Source organism: Oncorhynchus clarkii, chromosome 17 (assembly GCF_045791955.1).
Source record: "Oncorhynchus clarkii lewisi isolate Uvic-CL-2024 chromosome 17, UVic_Ocla_1.0, whole genome shotgun sequence".
NCBI lineage: Eukaryota > Metazoa > Chordata > Actinopteri > Salmoniformes > Salmonidae > Oncorhynchus > Oncorhynchus clarkii.
In genome coordinates, this window is record NC_092163.1 from 21,637,893 (window position 1) to 21,657,963 (window position 20,071).

Here is a 20,071-nt window from a genome sequence, read left to right on the forward strand (position 1 = left end):
ACGCAGGACTAGCTTCGGGACGAGTCTCTGAATGCCTTTGAGTGGCCCAGTCAGAGCCCGGACTTGAACCCGATCGAACATCTCTGGAGAGACCTGAAAATAGCTGTGCAGAGAGGCTTCCCATCCAACCTGACAGAGCTTGAGAGGATCTGCAGAGAATGGGAGAACGTCCTCAAATACAGGTGTGTCAACCTTGTAGCGCCATACCCAAGAAGACAACAGGCTGTAATTGCTGCCAAAGGTGCTTCAAGAAAGTACTGAGTAAAGGGGTCTGAATACTTATGTAAATGTGATAGTTTTTAATAACAAATTAGCAAAAAATAAATAAAACCCTGTTTTGGTTTTGTCATTATGGGGTATTGTGTGTAGATTGGTGAGGGGGAAAAACAATTGAATCCATTTTAGAATAAGGTTGTAACGTAACAAAATATGGAAATACTCAAGGGGTTTGAATACTTTCTGAATACACTGTATATACACTGCTCAAAAAAATAAAGGGAACACTTAAACAACACAATGTAACTCCAAGTCAATCACACTTCTGTGAAATCAAACTGTCCACTTAGGAAGCAACACTGATTGACAATAAATGCCACATGCTGTTGTGCAAATGGAATAGACAACAGGTGGAAATTATAGGCAATTAGCAAGACACCCCCAATAAAGGAGTGGTTCTGCAGGTGATAACCACAGACCACTTCTCAGTTCCTATGCTTCCTGGCTGATGTTTTGGGTCACTTTTGAATGCTGGCGGTGCTTTCACTCTAGTGGTAGCATGAGACGGAGTCTACAACCCACACAAGTGGCTCAGGTAGTGCAGCTCATCCAGGATGGCACATCAATGCGAGCTGTGGCAAGGTTTGCTGTGTCTGTCAGCGTAGTGTCCAGAGCATGGAGGCGCTACCAGGAGACAGGCCAGTACATCAGGAGACGTGGAGGAGGCCGTAGGAGGGCAACAACCCAGCAGCAGGACCGCTACCTCCGCCTTTGTGCAAGGAGGAGCAGGAGGAGCACTGCCAGAGCCCTGCAAAATGACCTCCAGCAGGCCACAAATGTGCATGCGTCTGCTCAAACGGTCAGAAACAGACTCCATGAGGGTGGTATGAGGGCCCGACGTCAACAGGTGCTTACAGCCCAACACCGTGCAGGACATTTGGCATTTGCCAGAGAACACCAAGATTGGCAAATTCGCCACTGGCGCCCTGTGCTCTTCACAGATGAAAGCAGGTTCACACTGAGCACATGTGACAGACGTGACAGTCTGGAGACGCCGTGGAGAACGTTCTGCTGCCTGCAACATCCTCCAGCATGACCGGTTTGGCGGTGGGTCAGTCATGGTGTGGGGTGGCATTTCTTTGGGGGGCTGTGTGCTCGCCAGAGGTAGACTGACTGCCATTAGGTACCGAGATGAGATCCTCAGACCCCTTGTGAGACCATATGCTGGTGCGGTTGGCCCTCGGTTCCTCCTAATGCAAGACAATGCTAGACCTCATGTGGCTGGAGTGTGTCAGCAGTTCCTGCAAGAGGAAGGCATTGATGCTATGGACTGGCCCGCCCGTTCCCCAGACCTGAATCCAATTAAGCACATCTGGGACATCATGTCTCGCTCCATCCACCAACACCACGTTGCGCCACAGACTGTCCAGGAGTTGACGGATGCTTTAGTCCAGGTCTGGGAGGAGATCCCTCAGGAGACCATCCGCCACCTCATCAGGAGCATGCCCAGGCGTTGTAGGGAGGGCATACAGGCACGTGGAGGCCACACTACTGAGCCTCATTTTGACTTGTTTTAAGGACATTACATCAAAGTTGGATCAGCCTGTAGTGTGGTTTTCCACTAATTTTGAGTGTGACTCCAAATCCAGACCTCCATGGGTTGATAAATTTGATTTCCATTGATCATTTCTGTGATTTTGTTGTAAGCACATTCAACTATGTAAAGAAAAAAGTATTTTTCATTCATTCAGATCTAGGATGTGTTATTTTAGTGTTCCCTTTATTTTTTTGAGCAGTGTATTAGATTCTGTAAGTACTTAATGTGCCCATCTTATTGATATCAAATTATTAGAGATACACAAGTTGTTTTTGAAATAGGTCACTGGAATTACATCTACGGCCAGCGTGCCTCTTGCGCGTAATGGTCATATTGGCGAGTATTCCAACAATCATTTTTTACTGTTGCCTTGGTTAACCTGAACCCATATGTAGATAATCCTTTATGCCCATATGTTCCTCTGTGATTAATTATGATTGATTGTGCACAAAAGTGAATTGAATTGTTTCCACACCCAACATGCGTCAAGCGCATAATGGTCATGTGACGTGAAACGTGTATATTTTGGGAAATGACTCAGATTGTTAGTTTGACCTGACGAAGAGCCGTTTCGGATCACAACATTGTCAGTAATGCGGAGAATTAAGAGTTTAAGGGCCTTCTTGTTCTTAAAGAGATGGAAGTGACACATCTTGTCTAATGTGTCGAAGCTGGTAGCTTGGGAATACTGAACAATGCTAGGAACATGCCCTTTCACAGCTTTTGCACTCAAGTAAATTAGCATGTTTAATCACCTCAAACATTTTAAATGAAGTTATTTAGACATTTGCTTCAGAAACGTGCTCTTTGAACATCCACAATTGCTAACAAAAACATCCATCTGCAGAAATCCACAACGGAGGCAAGTCAAAACACAGCTGAAGGAAGCATCCATGCACACACACACACACACACACACACACACAACTCCCTCTTCCAAGAGGGGCCGGCGGCCAAAAACCCCAAGCTCTCTCCAGACATGAGGGGGGGGGGGGGGGGGGGAGAGACAACACAAGGCGTTCCCTTCTCTCAGTCCCCTCCCCCTCCCCCTCCCATGGTGTTAAATCACAGAGGCAGTTTGCTAGGAAGCAGCTGCTAATGATAGTTTTAGAGGAGGGTCAGTGGGAGGAGGGAGGGGGTGGGGAGTGGGAGGAGGGAAGGGGAGTGGGGGGAGGGAGGGAAGGGGGGTGGGCAGGAAGAGACCTCGCGACCCCTGCCTGCTGCTCCTCATCTCCTGTAACGGAGACAAACCAAATGCCAAGCGGTGGCGGAGTCTGGTCAAAACACTACAGGATACCTAACCCTCACCCCTCCTCCTACCCTCCCTCCACCCCACCAGCCAGCCGCCTGTTACTATCACACCAGCCATCTCCTGCTCAAAAACAAAGGCCCATCTCTTCCCGAACTGGGCCAAACTAAAATAACTGAAATCTTCACACGCACTTCAAAAAAGGGACTATAAGTGAAGGCGAGAGAGAAGCCCGACCAAGCACAGACTAGAGGTGATCTTGCAGACAGAAACAATATGGAGTCCAACATGCAAGTGGACAGCCATGACCATAGATGGGGAACATACCATCTCTATTGATATGAAGCCCAGAGTTTTGGGTGGGACTAGAAACCTGACCCTAACCAAAACAGACAAACTTGGATTCTCTCAAGTGTTTACTATGTCCCTGAACTTGCTGGTGTTTGAAACTACAATAGAGGAACAAGGGGAGGGACTCACAGTGAAAACATCGTCGTCACCCAACTCGGCCTCATTCTGGATGGTCGAAGAAGAGGTGGTAGATCCTGGAAAACAAAGATGGCAGAACAAGCCAATAGTGAGTAACCTGAAGCGCAGGAGGCTGAACCACTTTAGTTGGACTTCCACATTCCCATAGCATCAAACATATTCCTTTTCTTGATATGATAATCTAAACACATTTGATAAGTTAAACCAATATGGTGGTTGCCTATCCACCTCTTTCAGCAATCAGTGGCTATAAAAGAAAGGGACGTATACCATTCAAGAGCATTGAGATACAGCCCTCATAGTCTTCGCCTTCCCCTCCCGTACCTTCCGTCAGGTCCTCCATGGCTTTCCTGACCCCACGGTCGAAGGCGCGTGCGTCGGCCGGGCTCTGGAACGTCAAGCCACACTTCTTGTTGTCCACTTTCCAGTGGTGAAATGTGGGCGTGGCCTTGGTGTACACAAGATCCCTCTTCAGGAAGCATTCCAGAATCACCTGGGAGGCGGCACACGTTTGAATGGACTATAAACAATGCTCCTAACAAACTATGCTGAAAGTGCAAGCCTCTGTACAAGCCCACACTGATTTCTACTACCTGAATTATCTATAAAAGGAATAGAAAGAGAAACAGAGGGGAAACAGCTGAGGATCGATATCTGACAAAACACATTTGGGTAACAAGAACATTTTTAATTGGTGACAATTAAGGATTTGTGAATACATTCTAAATGCGTGTGACAGAATCAATCCTTATCTTCCCTGGACGGGATTCGATCCCCCGTTACCAACGACACTTCTTACTTTGGAAGCTAGTGAGCGAATTGTTACTGTAACGATTCAGGATTTGGTTCTGAGTGCTAGCAGGGGCTTTACCTGTTTGTCTTTGAGGCGCTCGCCGTGGATGAGGAAGCTGCTCCGGCCCAGCAGCTCGGCCGACAGCACCTTGCACACGCCCACACGGCTGAGGCATCCACCGTCCTGGGCCAGCCAGCCGCCACTCGAGTCGTCCCGGGTCATGACCACCGCTTTGACGCGCACAATGTAGCTGTCACTGTATGGTTGAGAGAGGGGGACAGTGGGGGTTAGTCAATTAGCAATGAGGTTGTAGCGCAGGCGCTTTTATATACATGTAGATGCATGCATGCGTATATATACACACACACACATACACATATATATACATATATACATATACATATATATACATATATACATATATACATATATATATATATATATTATACACACACACGTGCCAGTCAAAAGCTGACACACCTACTCATTCAAGGGTTTTTATTTTTACTTTCTTCTACATTGTAGAATAACATTGACGACATCAAAGCTATGAAGTAACACATATGGAATCATGCAGTAACCAAAAAAAATGTGTTAAACAAATCCAAATATATTTTAGATTAGCCACCCTTTGCCTTGGCATTCTTGACACTCTTGGCATTCTCTCAACCAGCTTCATGAGGAATTTTTCCAACAGTCTTAAAAGGCATTCCCATATATGCTGAGCACTTGTTGGCTGCTTTTCCTTCACTCTGCGGTCCAATTCATCCCAAACCATCTCAATTGGGTTGAGGTCAGGTGATTGTGGAGGCCAGCTCATCTGATACAGCACTCCATCACTATCCTTCTTGGCCAAATAGCCCTAACACAGCCTGGAGGTGTGTTGGGTAATTGTCCTGTTGAAAAACAAATGACAGTCCCACTAAGCACAAACCAGATGGGATGGCATATGGCTGTAGAATATTGTGGTAGCCATGCTGGTTAAGTGTGCCTTGAATTCTAAATGGATCACTGACAGTGTCACCAGCAAACCACCCCCACACCACCACCTCCATGCTTCACGTGGGGAACCACACATGCTGAGATCATCAGTTCACCTACTCTGCATCTCACAAAGACACGGTGGTTGGAATCAAAAATCTTACATTTGGACTCATCAGACCAAAGGACAGATTTCCACTAGTCTTATGTCCATTGCTCGTGTTTTGGCCCGAGCAAGTCTCTTCTTATTGGTGTCCTTTAGTAGTGGTTTCTTTGCAGCAATTTACCCACGAAGGCCTGATTCACGCAGTCCCCTCTGAACAGTTGATGTTGAGATGTGTCTGTTACTTGAACTCTGAAGCATTTCTTTGGGCTGCAATTTCTGAGGCGGATAACTCTAATGAACTTATCCTCTGCAGCAGAGGGAACTCTGGGTATTCCTTTCCTGTGGTGGTCCTCATGAGAGCCAGTTTCATCATAGCACTTGATGGTTTTTGCGACTGTACTTGAAGAAACTTCCGGATTGACTGACCTTCATGCCTTAAAGTGACGATGGACTGTAATTTCTCTTTGCTTATTTGAGCTGTTCTTGCTATAATATGGACTTGGTCTTATATCAAATAGGGCTGTCTTCTGTATTCCACTCTTATCTTATCACGACTAATTGTCTCAAACGCATTAAGGAAAGAAATTCCCCAAATCAAACATTTAACAAGGCACACCTGTTAATTGAAATGCATTCCAGGTGACAACCTCATGAAGCTGGTTGAGAGAAAGCCAAGAGTGTGCAAAGCTGTCATCAAGGCAAAGGGTGGCTACTTTGAAGAATCTCAAATATATTTTGATTTGTTTAACACTTTTTTGGTTACTACGTGATTTCATGTGTCATTTCATAGTTTTGATGTCTTCACTATTATTCTACAATGTAGAAAATAGTGAAAATAAAGAAAAACCTGGAATGAGTAGATGTCCAAACTTTTAACTGATATATATGCACAACACAAAGTGTTGGCCACAGGTTTCATGAGCTGATCCCAGACTACACACAAAAAGCTTATTTCTCTCAAATTCTGTGCACAATTTTGTTTACGTTGCTGTTATGTGATCATTTCTCCTTTGCCAAGATAATCCATCCATCTGGCAACTGTGGCATATCAAGAAGCGGATTAAACAGCATGATCATTACACAGGTGCCCCTTGCGCTGGGGACAATAAAAAGGCCACTCTAAAATGTGCAGTTTTGTCACACAACACCACAGATGTCTCAAATTGAGAGAATGTACAATTGGCATGCTGACTGCGGGAATGTCCAACAGAGCTGATAGAGAATTGAATATTCATTTCTCTACCATAAGCCACCTCCAACATTGTTTTAGAGAATTTGGCAGTACGTCCAACCGGCTTCACAACCACAGACCACTTGTAACCACGCTAGCCCAGGACCTCCACATTAGACTTCTTCACCTGCGGGATCGTCTGTGTCCAGCCACCCAGACAGCTGATGAAGCTGATGAGTATTTCTGTCTGTAATAAAGCCCTTTTGTGGGGGAAACTAATTCTGACAGGCTTGGTTCAAAAGTGGTGGGTCCTATGCCCTCCCAGGCCCACCCATGGCAGCGCCCCTGACGATTAATGTTTAATCCATAGATTAGGGCCTAATAAATGTAATTAAACTGATTTCCTTATATGAACTGTAACTCACAAAAGCTGTTGCATGTCGTGTTTATATTTTAACAAAAATATAAATGCAACAATTTCAAAGATTTTACTGAGTTATAGTAAGGAAATTAGTCAACTGAAATTAATTAATTAGGCCCTAATCTATGGATTTCACATGACCTGGAATACATATATACATCTGTTGGTAACAGATACTGTATTCTTAAAAATAAAATAAAAATGTAAAGTAGGGGCGTGGATCAGAAAACCAGTGAATATCTGGTGTGACCACTATTTGCCTCATGCAGCACGACACATCTACTTTGCATTGAGTTGATCAGGCTGTTGTGGAATGCTGTCTCACTCCTCTTCAATGGCTGTGCGAAGTTGCTGGATATTGGTCGGGAACTGGAACACGCGGTCATACACGTCAATCCAGAGCATCCCAAACATGCTCAATGGGTAACATGTCTGGTGACTATGCAGGACATGGAATAGCTGGGACATTTTCAGCTTCCAGGAATTGTGTACAGATCCTTGCAACATGGGGTTGTGGATTATCATGCTGAAACATGAGGTCACAATCGTGAATCTGCTTTGCAGTGCAAACAAAACAAAATGGTTGATATAAATTAAACCTACATATTTGCATTCAGCCACAGGACTAAACCCATTTTTGTGAACAAAAAAAAAAAACTGAAAATTATGAGTCACACGTACATCTGCGCTGTGAAATTGGTCCGCGAACGGACTCTGCATCACCCCCTCACCTTCTGCCATATTTGAACGGACACAAACTAGCACCAATTAACACAGCTTTTAAAGAAAAACGCCCATTAGCAGTGGTATGGCTTTGCATGACATAGTATTTAAAACGATATTGTCAAGCTGCTGAAAAAAGCACCAAATATCAGTTATTCAAGCGGCTGCCCGACACCAGATATGAAGAACACAAAGACGCAGCTTTACAAAAAAGTAATGGCCGTCTAAACCTCCATTGTTTTTTCCCAAACGGTCACTTCCCTAATCTCACCCTTGCACTACTCGTCATGCACACCCAGGACACCCGTAAATAAACAAGTCCAATTCATTACATTTGTCTTTCTAGTCAATGGGGACATTCAAAGGGGATACTGAGGCAAGTCTAGTCATGTAAGAATCAGCATTGCTATACCATGGGAACAGCACAATTATATACATGACAGTACCCCAGATTTAACAATTTGGAACAATATATTAGTCAGGAATCTTCCATCCATAGCAGTTGAAAGATGTCTATGTGCCCATGGCTTTTAATATGGTAAACTAACTGTCCATCTGGCATTTGAAGAGAGCATGGGTGATGGTACACCTCCACTAACACTCCCACACATACACCCTCAGACAAGCTAGGCCCAACTCAGAGACATGTACCTACCATGCCAAGAAGCATGAGAAATGCACACCAGAGCAATAAGCAGAGCAATAAGGACACCTGGCTAAAAGCATAACTGCAAAAGGGCTACAAATGAATTCAAATACACAGGTGCATATGACTTGGGTGTGAGTCACTAGACATGGAAACGGTTTTGTCAAATCCTGACGGACAGGCAGTATTTGATATCATATGAGGGATGATGACTCCACAGCCCACCCACCCCCAGAGCGTGATAAGCTCGGGTTTTGTTGACACCCCTGGAATGTAGCGGCCATGATAGTACATACTAAAGAGGGGGAGTAATTCCTCTCCCACTGCAGAGGTCACCCCTCTCTCTCTCCCACATCTTCTCTCTGTCACACACACACACACACACACACGATATGATTATCCCAGATAACCTGGCGGCACTTCCAAACACAATGAATATTCATTTAGAGTTTTGACCAATAAACCGGGTAAAGGAAGAAAGAAATGGCTGAATAAAGCCAGTCTTTGCAAACAAGGCTGACTATCCGTCTCCCCGAGATCCATGAACACGGAGCCCACATGGATGATTCAGAACAATCTCGCAGAGTGCCAGCGAATGTACTCTATGATTACACATCTAAAGACCCCCGGCGTTACCGAAACAGCAGCTCTCCTCTGTAAAAGGTGGCAGCATTGCTCCGCTCATCTAACCTACTCCGCCACAGCCAAAACAAAACCTTATCCTAACCACGCAGTAGTCACGAGCAGCAGCCCCTCCAGCAACAGCCACACAGAATATGAGCGAGGAGGAGGAGGACATTGCAGAGTAGACACAGAAAAGACACGGCTAACAGAAACCAGGGAAGCAGCAGAAATACAAAACCCGGGCGGCTTGCCTTTTATAATCGGACATCTCTCCTACATCCCGCGGCCACGGTCACAAATTCCTCATGGTCTCCATCGGAAGACGGTCGCGGTGTGCGAGACGACACAACATCCCAATCACCAGCCTGACCATGGTGGAAGCAGCAGCGGCCGTGCCTGACTTCCAGGCTGTTGGCTCAAACGTGCTTCCCCACGTACAGTATGATTCAGTCTCCTTGACAAGCAGATGGCGCTTGTGTGTGTGTGTGTGTGTGTGTGTGTGCGAGAGAGAGAGAGAGAGAGAGAGACGGAGCGAGAGTGTAGAGTGTAGAGTGTGTGTGTGTGAGTTGAGCATGAGTCATCTCCCGGCAGCCATTCCGCATTCGCCGGCAGTAGCACACAGCACACTCCATCCTCCTCCGCCAAGGAGGGGTGAGGGGAGAAACATGGCCTAAGAAGCCCACCACTACCCAAACACAACAGGGGGGTTCCATCCATTCCAAACCAGCGTATTCTCGCACACAGGAGTCCAAAAGGAATTTGAAGCAACTGGAACAACTCGCCTATCAGCAAAAGGTTTGCGCACATTGTGTACAGCAGCGAGCAAAGAACATGTACATTTCATGGCTCTCGCTAGCGTGCAGGTCTAAAGAATATGTGGGTTGAATATTACTCAGCTCTGACTGGACTCCTTATCGGGAGTGTGCGCCCGGTGTCCTAACTTTGTCAGGCTCATAAAAGGAGGTCAAAGGTTTACAATGTACAAACCCAACCCACAGGTAGGTAGGTAGGTGTAAAAGACCTGGGGTGATGTCATCCACGGCTCAGAATATAAGAACATAGGTGATCGATAGTCCTTTTTTTTTTGCTCCTCTCGCTCTCCTTTTTCCCTCTCTGGCAGCTCCCATTCAGGACGGCTCATCAGTTTCCCCTCCAAGCTCTCATGTCTCCCAGGCCATCAGATGAGGATTTTGTACAAGGAGCTGGCCACTAACAACGTTAAAGTCATGGGACACTTTCCTTGCGTTTGAGGTGTAGAGAAGAGGCTGTTGTGTTACTTGATGAACCAGACAAAGCAAAGCAGCAATGGGTCCATCAAGGCTCAGAAGTTCATAGATAACTGTACATGATGGGTTGATTTTTGATAGGGACAAATGATTATATCAAACAAGTAGGCTTAAGGCCTACACATTCATATTCTAACCCAAAATAGGCCAGTCCCAATGAAATGAACGGAGCTATTGTATGTTAATGTCCCCCCCCCCCCAATATTCAACAGGAGTTACAGAAAATCTGCTTCAAAATTGTACATTTCCCTCTCTGCCCAATGAAATAATGTGTAGAATAGCATAACACTGCTAATTTCTCTGCCCCATGGCAAAATGTGTTGAAATGCATGAAGTTGCCCCCACCCACATTTTTTAAATTTTCCCTAAAAAATTATTATTTTTGGCTTAGTGTAGGTGCCCCAAATGTATTAGTCTGACCCTATTCAGACACACTGCATCTCCTCCGCTTAGCTGTGCTGTCTATTCATGCACCTCCCAATTCATTTCAGTTAGGGGCGGTTCGAGGAGAGGGGCACTAGCCCCACCTGAAACACATTTAATTCCAGAATCATGGGCATTAATATGGAGTTGGTCCCCCCTTTGCTGCTATATAACAGCCTCCACTCTTCTGGGAAGGCTTTCCCCTAGATGTTGGAACATTGCTGCGGGGATTCGCTTCCATTCAGCCACAAAAGCATTAGTGAGGTCGGCACACTGATGTTGGGCAATTAGGCTTGGCTCGCAATCAGAGTTCCAATTCATCCTAAAGGTGTTTGATGGAGTTGAGGTCAGAGCTCTGTGCAGGCCAGACACGTTCTTCCACAACGATCGCGACAAACCATTTCTGTACGGACCTCACTTTGTGCATCGGGGCATTGTCATGCTGAAACAGGAAAGGGCCTTCCTCCAACTGCTGCTATAAAGTTGAAAGCACAGAATCATCTAGAAAGTCATTGTATGCTGTAGCGTTAAGATTTCCCTTCACTGGAACTAAGAGGCCTAGCCCGAACCATGAAAAACAGCCCCAGAACATTATTCCTCCTCCACCAAACTTTATACTTGGCACTATGCATTGGGGCAGGTGGCGTTCTTCTGGCATCCGCCAAACCCAGATTTGTCCGTCGGAGTGCCAGATGGTGAAGCGTGATTCATCACTCCAGAGAACGCGATTCCACGGCTCCAGAGTCCAAATGTGGCAAGCTTTACAAGCTGATGCTTGGCATTGCGCATGGTGTTCTTAGGCTTGTGTGCGGCTGCTCGTCCATGGAAACACATTTTATGACGAACAATTCTCGTGCAGACATTGATTCCAGAGGCATTTTGGAACTCGGTAGTGAGTGTTGCAACTGAAGACAGACGATTTTAACGCGTTACGCGCTTCACCACTTCAGTCCCGTTCTGTGAGCTTGTGTGGCTTACCACTTCACGTCTGAGCCGTTGTTGCTCCTAGGCGTTTCCACTTCACAATAACAACAATTACAGCTGACCGGCGCAGCTCTAGCAGGGCAGAAATTTTACAAACTGACTTGTTGGAAGGGTGGAATCCTATGACAGTGCCACGTTGAAAGTCACTGGGCTCTTCAGTACGGACCATTCTACTGCCAGTGTTTGTCTATGGAGATTGCATGGCTGCGTGCTCAATTGTATACACCACAGAGGAACAGGTGTGGCTGAAACAGCAGAATCCACTAATTTGAAGGGGTGACCACATACACTACATGGCCAAAAGTATGATTGACCACCCTTGGTGCCCACCCATTCTCATTAGGTCAGAGCGCTGTTAATATGGCTCAGATTGGAAGAGGAAGAGTGCGTTTGTGCTGGGTTTTCCTTTTGGCGCGGAAAAAAAATCGGGCTGGTAAGTCAAGTTTGGACACACCTACTCATTCAAGGGTTTTTCTTCATTTTTTACATTGTAGAATAATAGTGAAGACATCAAAACTATGAAATAACAAATATGGAATCATGTAGTAACCAAAAAAAAGTGTTAAACATAAAATATATTTAGATTTGAGATTCTTCAAAATAGTCACCGTTTGCCTTGATGACAGCTTTGCACACGCTTGGCATTATCTCAACCAGCTTCATGAGGTTGTCACCTGGAATGAATTTAATTTCAATTAGCAGGTGTGCCTTGTTAAAAGTTAATTTGTGGAATTTCTTTCCTTCTTAATTAATGCTTTTGAGCCAATCAGTTGTGTTATGACAAGGTAGGGGTGGTATACAGAAAATGGTCTTTTGCCGAATAGCACTAAGTCCATATTATGGCAAGAACAGCTCAAATAAGCAAAGAGAGAAAACACCAGCAAAACACCAGTCTCAACATCAACAGTGAAGAGGCAACTCTGAGATGCTGGCCTTCTAGGCAGAGTTCCTCTGTCCAGTGTCTGTGTTCTTTTGCCCATCTTAATCTTTTTATTGGCCAGTCTGAGATGTGGCTTTTCTTTGCAACTCTGTCTAGAAGGCCAGCATTCCGGAGTCGCCTCTTCACGGTTGACGTTGAGACAGGTGTTTTGCGGGTACTATTTAATGAAGCTGCCAGTTGAGGACTTGTGGCGTGTGTTTCTCAAACTAGACACTAATGTACTTGTCCTCTTGCTCAGTTGTGCACCGGGGCCTCCCACTCCTCTTTTATTCTGTTTAGACCAGTTTGCGCTGTTCTGTGAAGGGAGTAGTACACAGCATTGTATGAGATCTTCAGTTTCTTGGCAATTTCTCGCATGGAATGGCCTTCATTTCTCAGAACAAGAATAGATGAGTTTTTGAAGAAAGTGCTTTGTTTCTGGCCATTTTGAGCTTGTAATCGAACCCAAAAATGCCGATGCTCCAGATACTCAACTAGTCTAAAGGACAGTTTTATTGCTTCATTAATCAGAACAAATTGTCAGCGGTGCTAACATAATTGCAAAAGGGTTTTCTAATGATCAATAAGCCTTTTAAAATCATAAACATGGATTAGCTAACAACGTAACATTGGAACACAGGAGTGATGGTTGCTGATAATGGGCCTATGTAGATATTCCATATATATATATATATATTTTTTTTTAATCAGCCGTTTCCAGCTACAATAGTCATTTACAACATTAACAATGTCAACACTGTAGTTCTGATCAATTTAATGTTATTTTAAATGGACAAAAAAAGTGTTTTTCTTTCAAAAACAAGGACATTTTTAAGTTACCCCAAACTTTTGAACGGTAGTGTTTGTTTGTGTACACACACACATAGTGGACTGGGCATAAGGTTGGCGAACTACATCTATAATAAAACGCAGTGTTCATCTTTTTATTCTTAACATAAATACATATGCATGTGTGACCCCACGTCAACTGTTCTCCAATATCTACTCCGCAATTTCTCCCCTTTACTATCCAACATTCCTCTCCCTACACATCTCCGATTGGTATAGTACGCTCTAGTACTTACGGGGACCTTTATATGGAAGGTATACCAAATTCAGAATGAAGATGTCACAGTATGGCTGGCAGCTGAAATTGGACAGAAAATGAGAGGCATGTAATCTGTGGCTACAGACCACATGCCTAGTGGTGGCACTACAGACTGAGTGCAACAACACACTTGATTAATATACTCCAGACACACACCACCACCACTACGGAACAGGAGATACTTCTTTACTACATGATTCCATATATGTTACTTCATAGCTTTGATGTCTTCCCTATTATTCTACAATGTAGAAAATAGTACAAATAAAATAAAAACACTTGAATAAGTAGGTGTCCAAAGTTGACTGGTGCTGTAGTTCGACGGCACTTTTAAATGTTGCATACAGAAAGAGTGTTACATTTCTGTACGTAAATATTACTTGAGCAGCTGTTCCATAACCACATTGCCAAACCTACTGCCAAAATAAATCAAATAAAACAAACTGCCACACAGGGGTAAAAAATAAAACAATAATCTGCTCAAATTGTTCCAACCTCTGCACCCTTTCGCTGATAAGAAAACAATGTGATAAGGCTTGGCTTAATCTTACCTCGCCTGCTTATAAACCCCCAAAACACACAGCACGCACACAATCACATAAAATCCAATAATCTATTAGCTAAGAAACCTGTTGGTAGTTTTGATTGGTCCTCAATGGGGCATCAAGACAGAGTATGTTAGTGACCATTTCCTACTGCATAAGTTTGAGTCTTGAAGTTGTAGACTACACTTCCAACAGAAGCGTCTTGAGTTTTTGTCATGTGTGATTTTTTTGGGAGTCTTTTTAAACCCCCATTTGGGCAAATTTACTGTACATTGGCAAAGGAAAAACGAGCCATATAACTAGTTCTTTGTGACAGTAAACTGAACTTCCTTTTACATGCCCAAATCTAATATCTGCTAAACTAGTCATGATGACAAACCGTTCACCAGCAATGGGTGACGCTGCTAAAGTAAACATTACGCCAAAGGCCCATCGGCTGGACGTACAGGTTTAGCCGTTCGAGCACACTGTTGCCTCAGGTGGTCCACGGACACAGGAGAAAACGAATGAAAACTCCACACATGCTTATGACATCATCCCCATACAAAATGGTCAGATCTCCGTTTCCCTATCAGCAGAGAGATGGAGCAGATGTTGTTTCACTTGGTCACTGCCAAACATTGCAAATGAGTTCCCTAGCTGTCACAAAGAGAGGGACTATGCTCTTTAACCAAGTCAACCAAACCGGGGGGGGGGGGGGGGGGCACTGTGACCTTGTGCGGTGCTTTCACATGCGCTCCCCTGTCAACAGATATCTGAAACGTGAGCGGGTCTGTGTGGCGAAGTCGATAGAGGCAGAATGTGGACCCGTGCGATGCCACTATTGAACCGAAGTAAAGGAAATCCATCTTCCATTACACATGTCACATGGCCTATAGCCCAAATGGCAAACACCATCTCTGCCCTGTGACTTCCCAATCACTAGACAAAAAGACCAATGGCTTTTGTAGTGTACAGGTTGACCACGTTTTGAGTCCCTCAAAGTTTGGAGCAGTTTAAGTCAGGATCGAGACCTTAGAATGAAAGAGACTGTCTGGTGCAGTATTATTCATGTAATGACAAGCTCTTCATGTCATTGGTGATAGACAATAAGCCTATGGCAATGAGGTATCTCTTTGTTGACGTTCAAACAACATTTCAGTAGAGGGAAAAATTACACCACTAACAGCAATTATTTGGCTCCAATAGTTTCATCTCGTCTCTGCTTCATTTTGTCGTTGTTGAGCTGCAACCCTGCCGGCCCAGCTCATGGAAGGGGAGGGTTGATATGAAATCGATCCAGGGCAGTAATGGGGCTGGGAAGCTGGGGAGAGTTGTGGTGACCTTTCCTCAATGTCATTTTCTCCTCTCAGTGGCATTATTGACAGCTCAGAGTTTGCCGGTTCTGGGGCGTCATTACTCTGATCAATACAACTAGCCAACCCAACCTCCGGAAACAGGGGGGACGTGCACATGGATTGGGGGAATGCAAGGCAAGGCAACACCTCACAAACTTGCTGTCTAGAATAGTACAGCGGCGTTTTATTGCACTTAGACCAATAAAAGTGGACCACTATTAGCCATTTGGATACATATAATAAAACAGTCTTTAACAGTTGTGTACTGTATGTAGCTGGAATTTGCAGGAACACTGTTGTGTAACTACTCTGGCCTGTTGCTCGAGGGTACTAAAACCTGTGATATCATTCGAGAACTTGAGCATCCCACGTATCCTTTTGTGCACACATGAAAAGTTGCCAAGACGACTTTTGTTCCAACATTCCCACCTTTCAATCATGTTCAATTGCTTAAGAAATGTCAACGCCAACGGTTATGGATTGAAGTAACCTGCTTCTTTTAGCACTTTCAGTTCGGATAAACATTTCACAAGCGCAAACTATTATATGTCCTTTTACATTACCATCTGAGTCATGTGTTTACCTATAGGGGTGTGAGTGTACCATAAATCATTAGAAGAAAAGATAACCCATGACCTGAAGGAGTAGGCTATTGCCAAATCTCTACACGCAGGATAAAGGACATAAAGCTATGAGCAACAGAACCTTTATTGCCAAACATCCAAAGTGTACTCTACACCCAGAAACATATGCCTAATAGAACGTGTAGGCCAGTGGTGGTCAGTGCCGTTTAATATTAGGGATGACTATTGTATCATTGGTTGTATCATTAGTATCATTTGTTGGGCTAATATGTTGGAGACATCGAAAGAAGCGTCCCACTTTTCTCAGAATTCAACTTACAGCATGGATGACTGTCATTCATATTCCATTCACCCAGCTCAGTGTAACATCAATAGGTTTTGGCTACTACATGATAATTGAATGTATACCCATCATGAGGTTGCTACAACCTTGCCTACAAATTAAAGTTTATACCGTGGATGCACAGGTTGAGAGACAAAATGGAGTAATCAAAAGTGACACATTCAATACTGCCTAAATTTGCTACATTAGCTAAGTAAGTGAAAGGTAAACTAAGAAGAACATTTACAAGAAGATATAGCTATGGTTAGGGTTACTGTATAAGTCTATGTAAGATTGTGAGAGCCATGAGCCTCCTAGGTTTTGTATTGAAGTCAATGTACCCAGAGGAGGACGGAAGCTATCTGTTCTCCGGCTACACCATGGTGCTACTCTAGAGGGTGCTGTTGAGGCTACTGCAGACCATTGCAAACAGTGTGTTTTAATCAGTTATACAGGAATGGGTATGAGTACTCAAACTTACATCAAACCTATCTTTAATCGGAGATCACGTTTTTCAAATACTGTAAAAAAGATTTGGTCAAAACCCTGCCATCTTTGAAGACAACGTTAATTTGCTTTGACTCGGGTTCCTTTTGTACATCTGCATTTGCAGGGGCACAACAAAAACGAAAGAAAGCGGTCCCGTGTGGCTCAGTTGGTAGAGCATGGTGCTTGCAATGCTAACGTTATCGGTTCGATTCACACAGGGGACCAGTATAAAAAAATTATGTAGGCCTACTAAGTCGCTCTGGATAAGAATGTCTGCTAAATTTAAAAAAAAATCAAATGTACCAAGCGGTTCTCCCTAAATTCCCTTTCCCACCGTCTCTCACTCAATTGCGTTTCTGACCGCTCCCTCTACACATGCATGCTGTGTGCCACACACAACCTCGCGCTAGGTCTTTAGAAATACAAATGCCTATTAAAAAAACATATCTGACTAATGGGATATACAAGCTACATTCCATGCCAAATGACGATCATTTTGAATTTGTGATAAAACTGACTGGTTGACTGAAGGAAATACGTGTTCCAACAACAAGCTGCTGTTTTGGAATAATTGCGTCCAGTCTAATTTCCACTCAGGCTACTTTGCAGTTGTGACTAGTTAAAATTGGCTTTACTGTAAGACATTATTAAAACAAAAACTTGCTTTTCGGGCTTAATTTAAGGTTAGGCATAAGGTTAGCAGTGTGGTTAACGTTAGGGTTAAGGGTTAGGTTTAAATAAAATATTAAGAGGAGAAATTGTAGAAATAGGCGGGGTTTATGACTGGCAACTTGTGACGACACTACTTTGCGAACTGCTAGTGCCATTTAGAATTGGTTAGCCTATGCTATAACCCCCCTAAACAGCGACAGGTGCCACACTGAAAATATGAACAGATTGATAAATAGAAATGGCATATTTTCATCAGAATCATTAAGCCCAGGCCAACTAAATCGAATGCATGTATATTGAAAAAAGACAGATTTGGGTTTGCAACCGTTGAAAAATGGTCTTTCAACTCACAAAATTGAGCCTGGTAAAAAATTATTTTTAAAAAAATCACTGAGAAAAAACAAGGCCATGCCATTGCACAGCCATAGGATTCTACAAGCAAACACCACTGCTGAGGCTACTAACTTTTTAAAGATTGTGTTCCACGATAAAATATAACCAGGTGAAATTACTTTTTCAATGAATTACTTTTAAAATGGCACTTTTTTTATTGACTGGGGTATTTTAGCAATTAGGATGTGTTATCTGTAATGGTTATGATAAATTATGCGTTGGTGGCATAAATGTTCTAAAAAAATATAGATTTTCTTCATTTGAGTACTGGAAAAACAATCATGCAAGTACTCAAAGTAATTTAAAAAATGGCAGATGTCCATCCCTATTATTTGGTGAAATGTGAAAATATTTAGTACCTATAGTTTTATCTAAAAATTATATATTTTTTTATGTTTCACTATTTTTATGAAATTCAATGAATAGGATGGTCCTCGTCCTTCCTTCACTGAGGAAGCTATGTAGGCTACAATAGGATATCTATTTTGAAAAGCAAAAGTGTGTATGCCTATAAGCAAGATGGAATGAACTTGTACACGAGAAAATGGCATGTGTGAAATTGGGTTGACCCCTAGAAATAGAGGGAGAAAAAATTTAACAACCAACCAAAAAGCCTAACGTAACGCACAAGGTACTTAAGAAAATAAAACAGTTTAGGACGGAAATGTTGACTATCATTCGGCACTGGACTGAATCAACTGGATTATCTTTCCAACTAGACATTCATATTTGATCGTACTCAGAAAACTATGAAATATTCGTGTAAACTCTATCAACGCGGCGCGCACCCTCTCGGCCTTCGCCGTTGGTATTTTTATGAATGAAGGACAGTATGCAAATTAGAGCGATTCACGAAAAGAAATGGCGGATATGGCATATCAGTCCCCCACAAAGAAAGACTTTCTAGCCAACAGCGCCAACAATGCAAACGAAAGCTACTTTTTCCGTGACCGTGCACCCACATAATCTACATTGTGGTCAACATACAATGTTGTTATAAATTCTACCGTCATATTTGCATGGCAAATGGTGATATGAAGTGCAGTTGAAACTATTCACTGTAAACCCTTTACAAAATGTTTCCGATCCAACCCCTCCCCTCGCCCCCCCCTCTTTCAAGACTGTAGTCGTTCAGGAGGGCGAGGGGGCCTAACCATCTCGCTCCTCTGTCCACTAACGTTACATTGTAACAAAGCATTCTCAACTTTGGGGGAAAAAACTTTAGGTCCACTCTCCTCATCCATCTCAGTATCCCATCAACAGACATGCATAACATGGGTATAATTCGAGAATGTATAACATGCAAAATAAGAATTAAGACTACTTTTGTGAAGTAGCTAACGTTATAGGCTACTCACTCATCTGGGTGTGTTTCCTCGGTCATTTTTTCGTTTCACCTACAATAATATCCCGCCGAGGGTACGTAATGTGGTGTCTTCATTTTATCTTTCCCTTCTCGTCCAACCCCTCGATCACACACTAACAGCCGTAGTTTAGTTTTCCGAGTGTTTTTTCAGTTTGTTTGCGTTATTTCTCGCTTCTCTTCTTCGTCTCTCAGCACTTTACTACAATTATTCGAGCGCATCCACGAGAGAGTAAATCCATTTGGAATACCTCCACCGATTTAATCCCGTCGCGCCCCATGCAGAAATGCGGTAATTAAAATCGTGCGTTGATTTCGGTGAGGATGGCCCCGTACGAGCCCCATCTCTGGTTACTCCATGTTGGATTCTGTAGGTAGAATCCAACGCCGCCGACTCTGGAAGTGGAGAGGGGGGGCTTGCGGAAACGATGACGTCAGACCCGAAGGACTTGCAGATCTTATAGAATTTTTAGGGATGTCCAAAACTAGCAGTGGACTATTTAGCTATACGAAATTAGGATGTATGTGTTTCCCTATGTCTACTGTTTCGCACAATAAGGTCACTTTCAGTACTTTACTTTACTTTAAAAATCTAGACTACTCACCCCTAGATGGACAATGGCCAAGGTG

At 43.6% G+C, this 20,071-nt stretch overlaps 1 protein-coding gene across 4 annotated transcripts in view; it reads right to left on the reverse strand.

Moving 5' to 3' along the window:
• Positions 1 to 19,811, reverse strand: part of LOC139370532 (sprouty-related, EVH1 domain-containing protein 2-like) — a 32,760-nt gene extending 12,949 nt beyond the window's left edge. For 2 of the 4 annotated variants that reach the window (XM_071110085.1, XM_071110086.1), the window contains exons 1-4: positions 19,437 to 19,805; positions 4,423 to 4,600; positions 3,822 to 4,044; positions 3,543 to 3,607 (exon numbers count right to left, since the gene is read on the reverse strand). In XM_071110085.1, coding sequence (XP_070966186.1) covers positions 3,543 to 3,607; positions 3,822 to 4,044; positions 4,423 to 4,600; positions 19,437 to 19,462 — 492 coding nt within the window. In that variant the 5' untranslated portion in view covers positions 19,463 to 19,805. Of the gene's footprint in view, positions 1 to 3,542; positions 3,608 to 3,821; positions 4,045 to 4,422; positions 4,601 to 19,436 lie in introns of all 4 variants that reach the window. The other 2 variants (XM_071110087.1, XM_071110088.1) reach the window with 2 other exon arrangements.
• Positions 19,812 to 20,071: the final 260 nt, after the last annotated feature.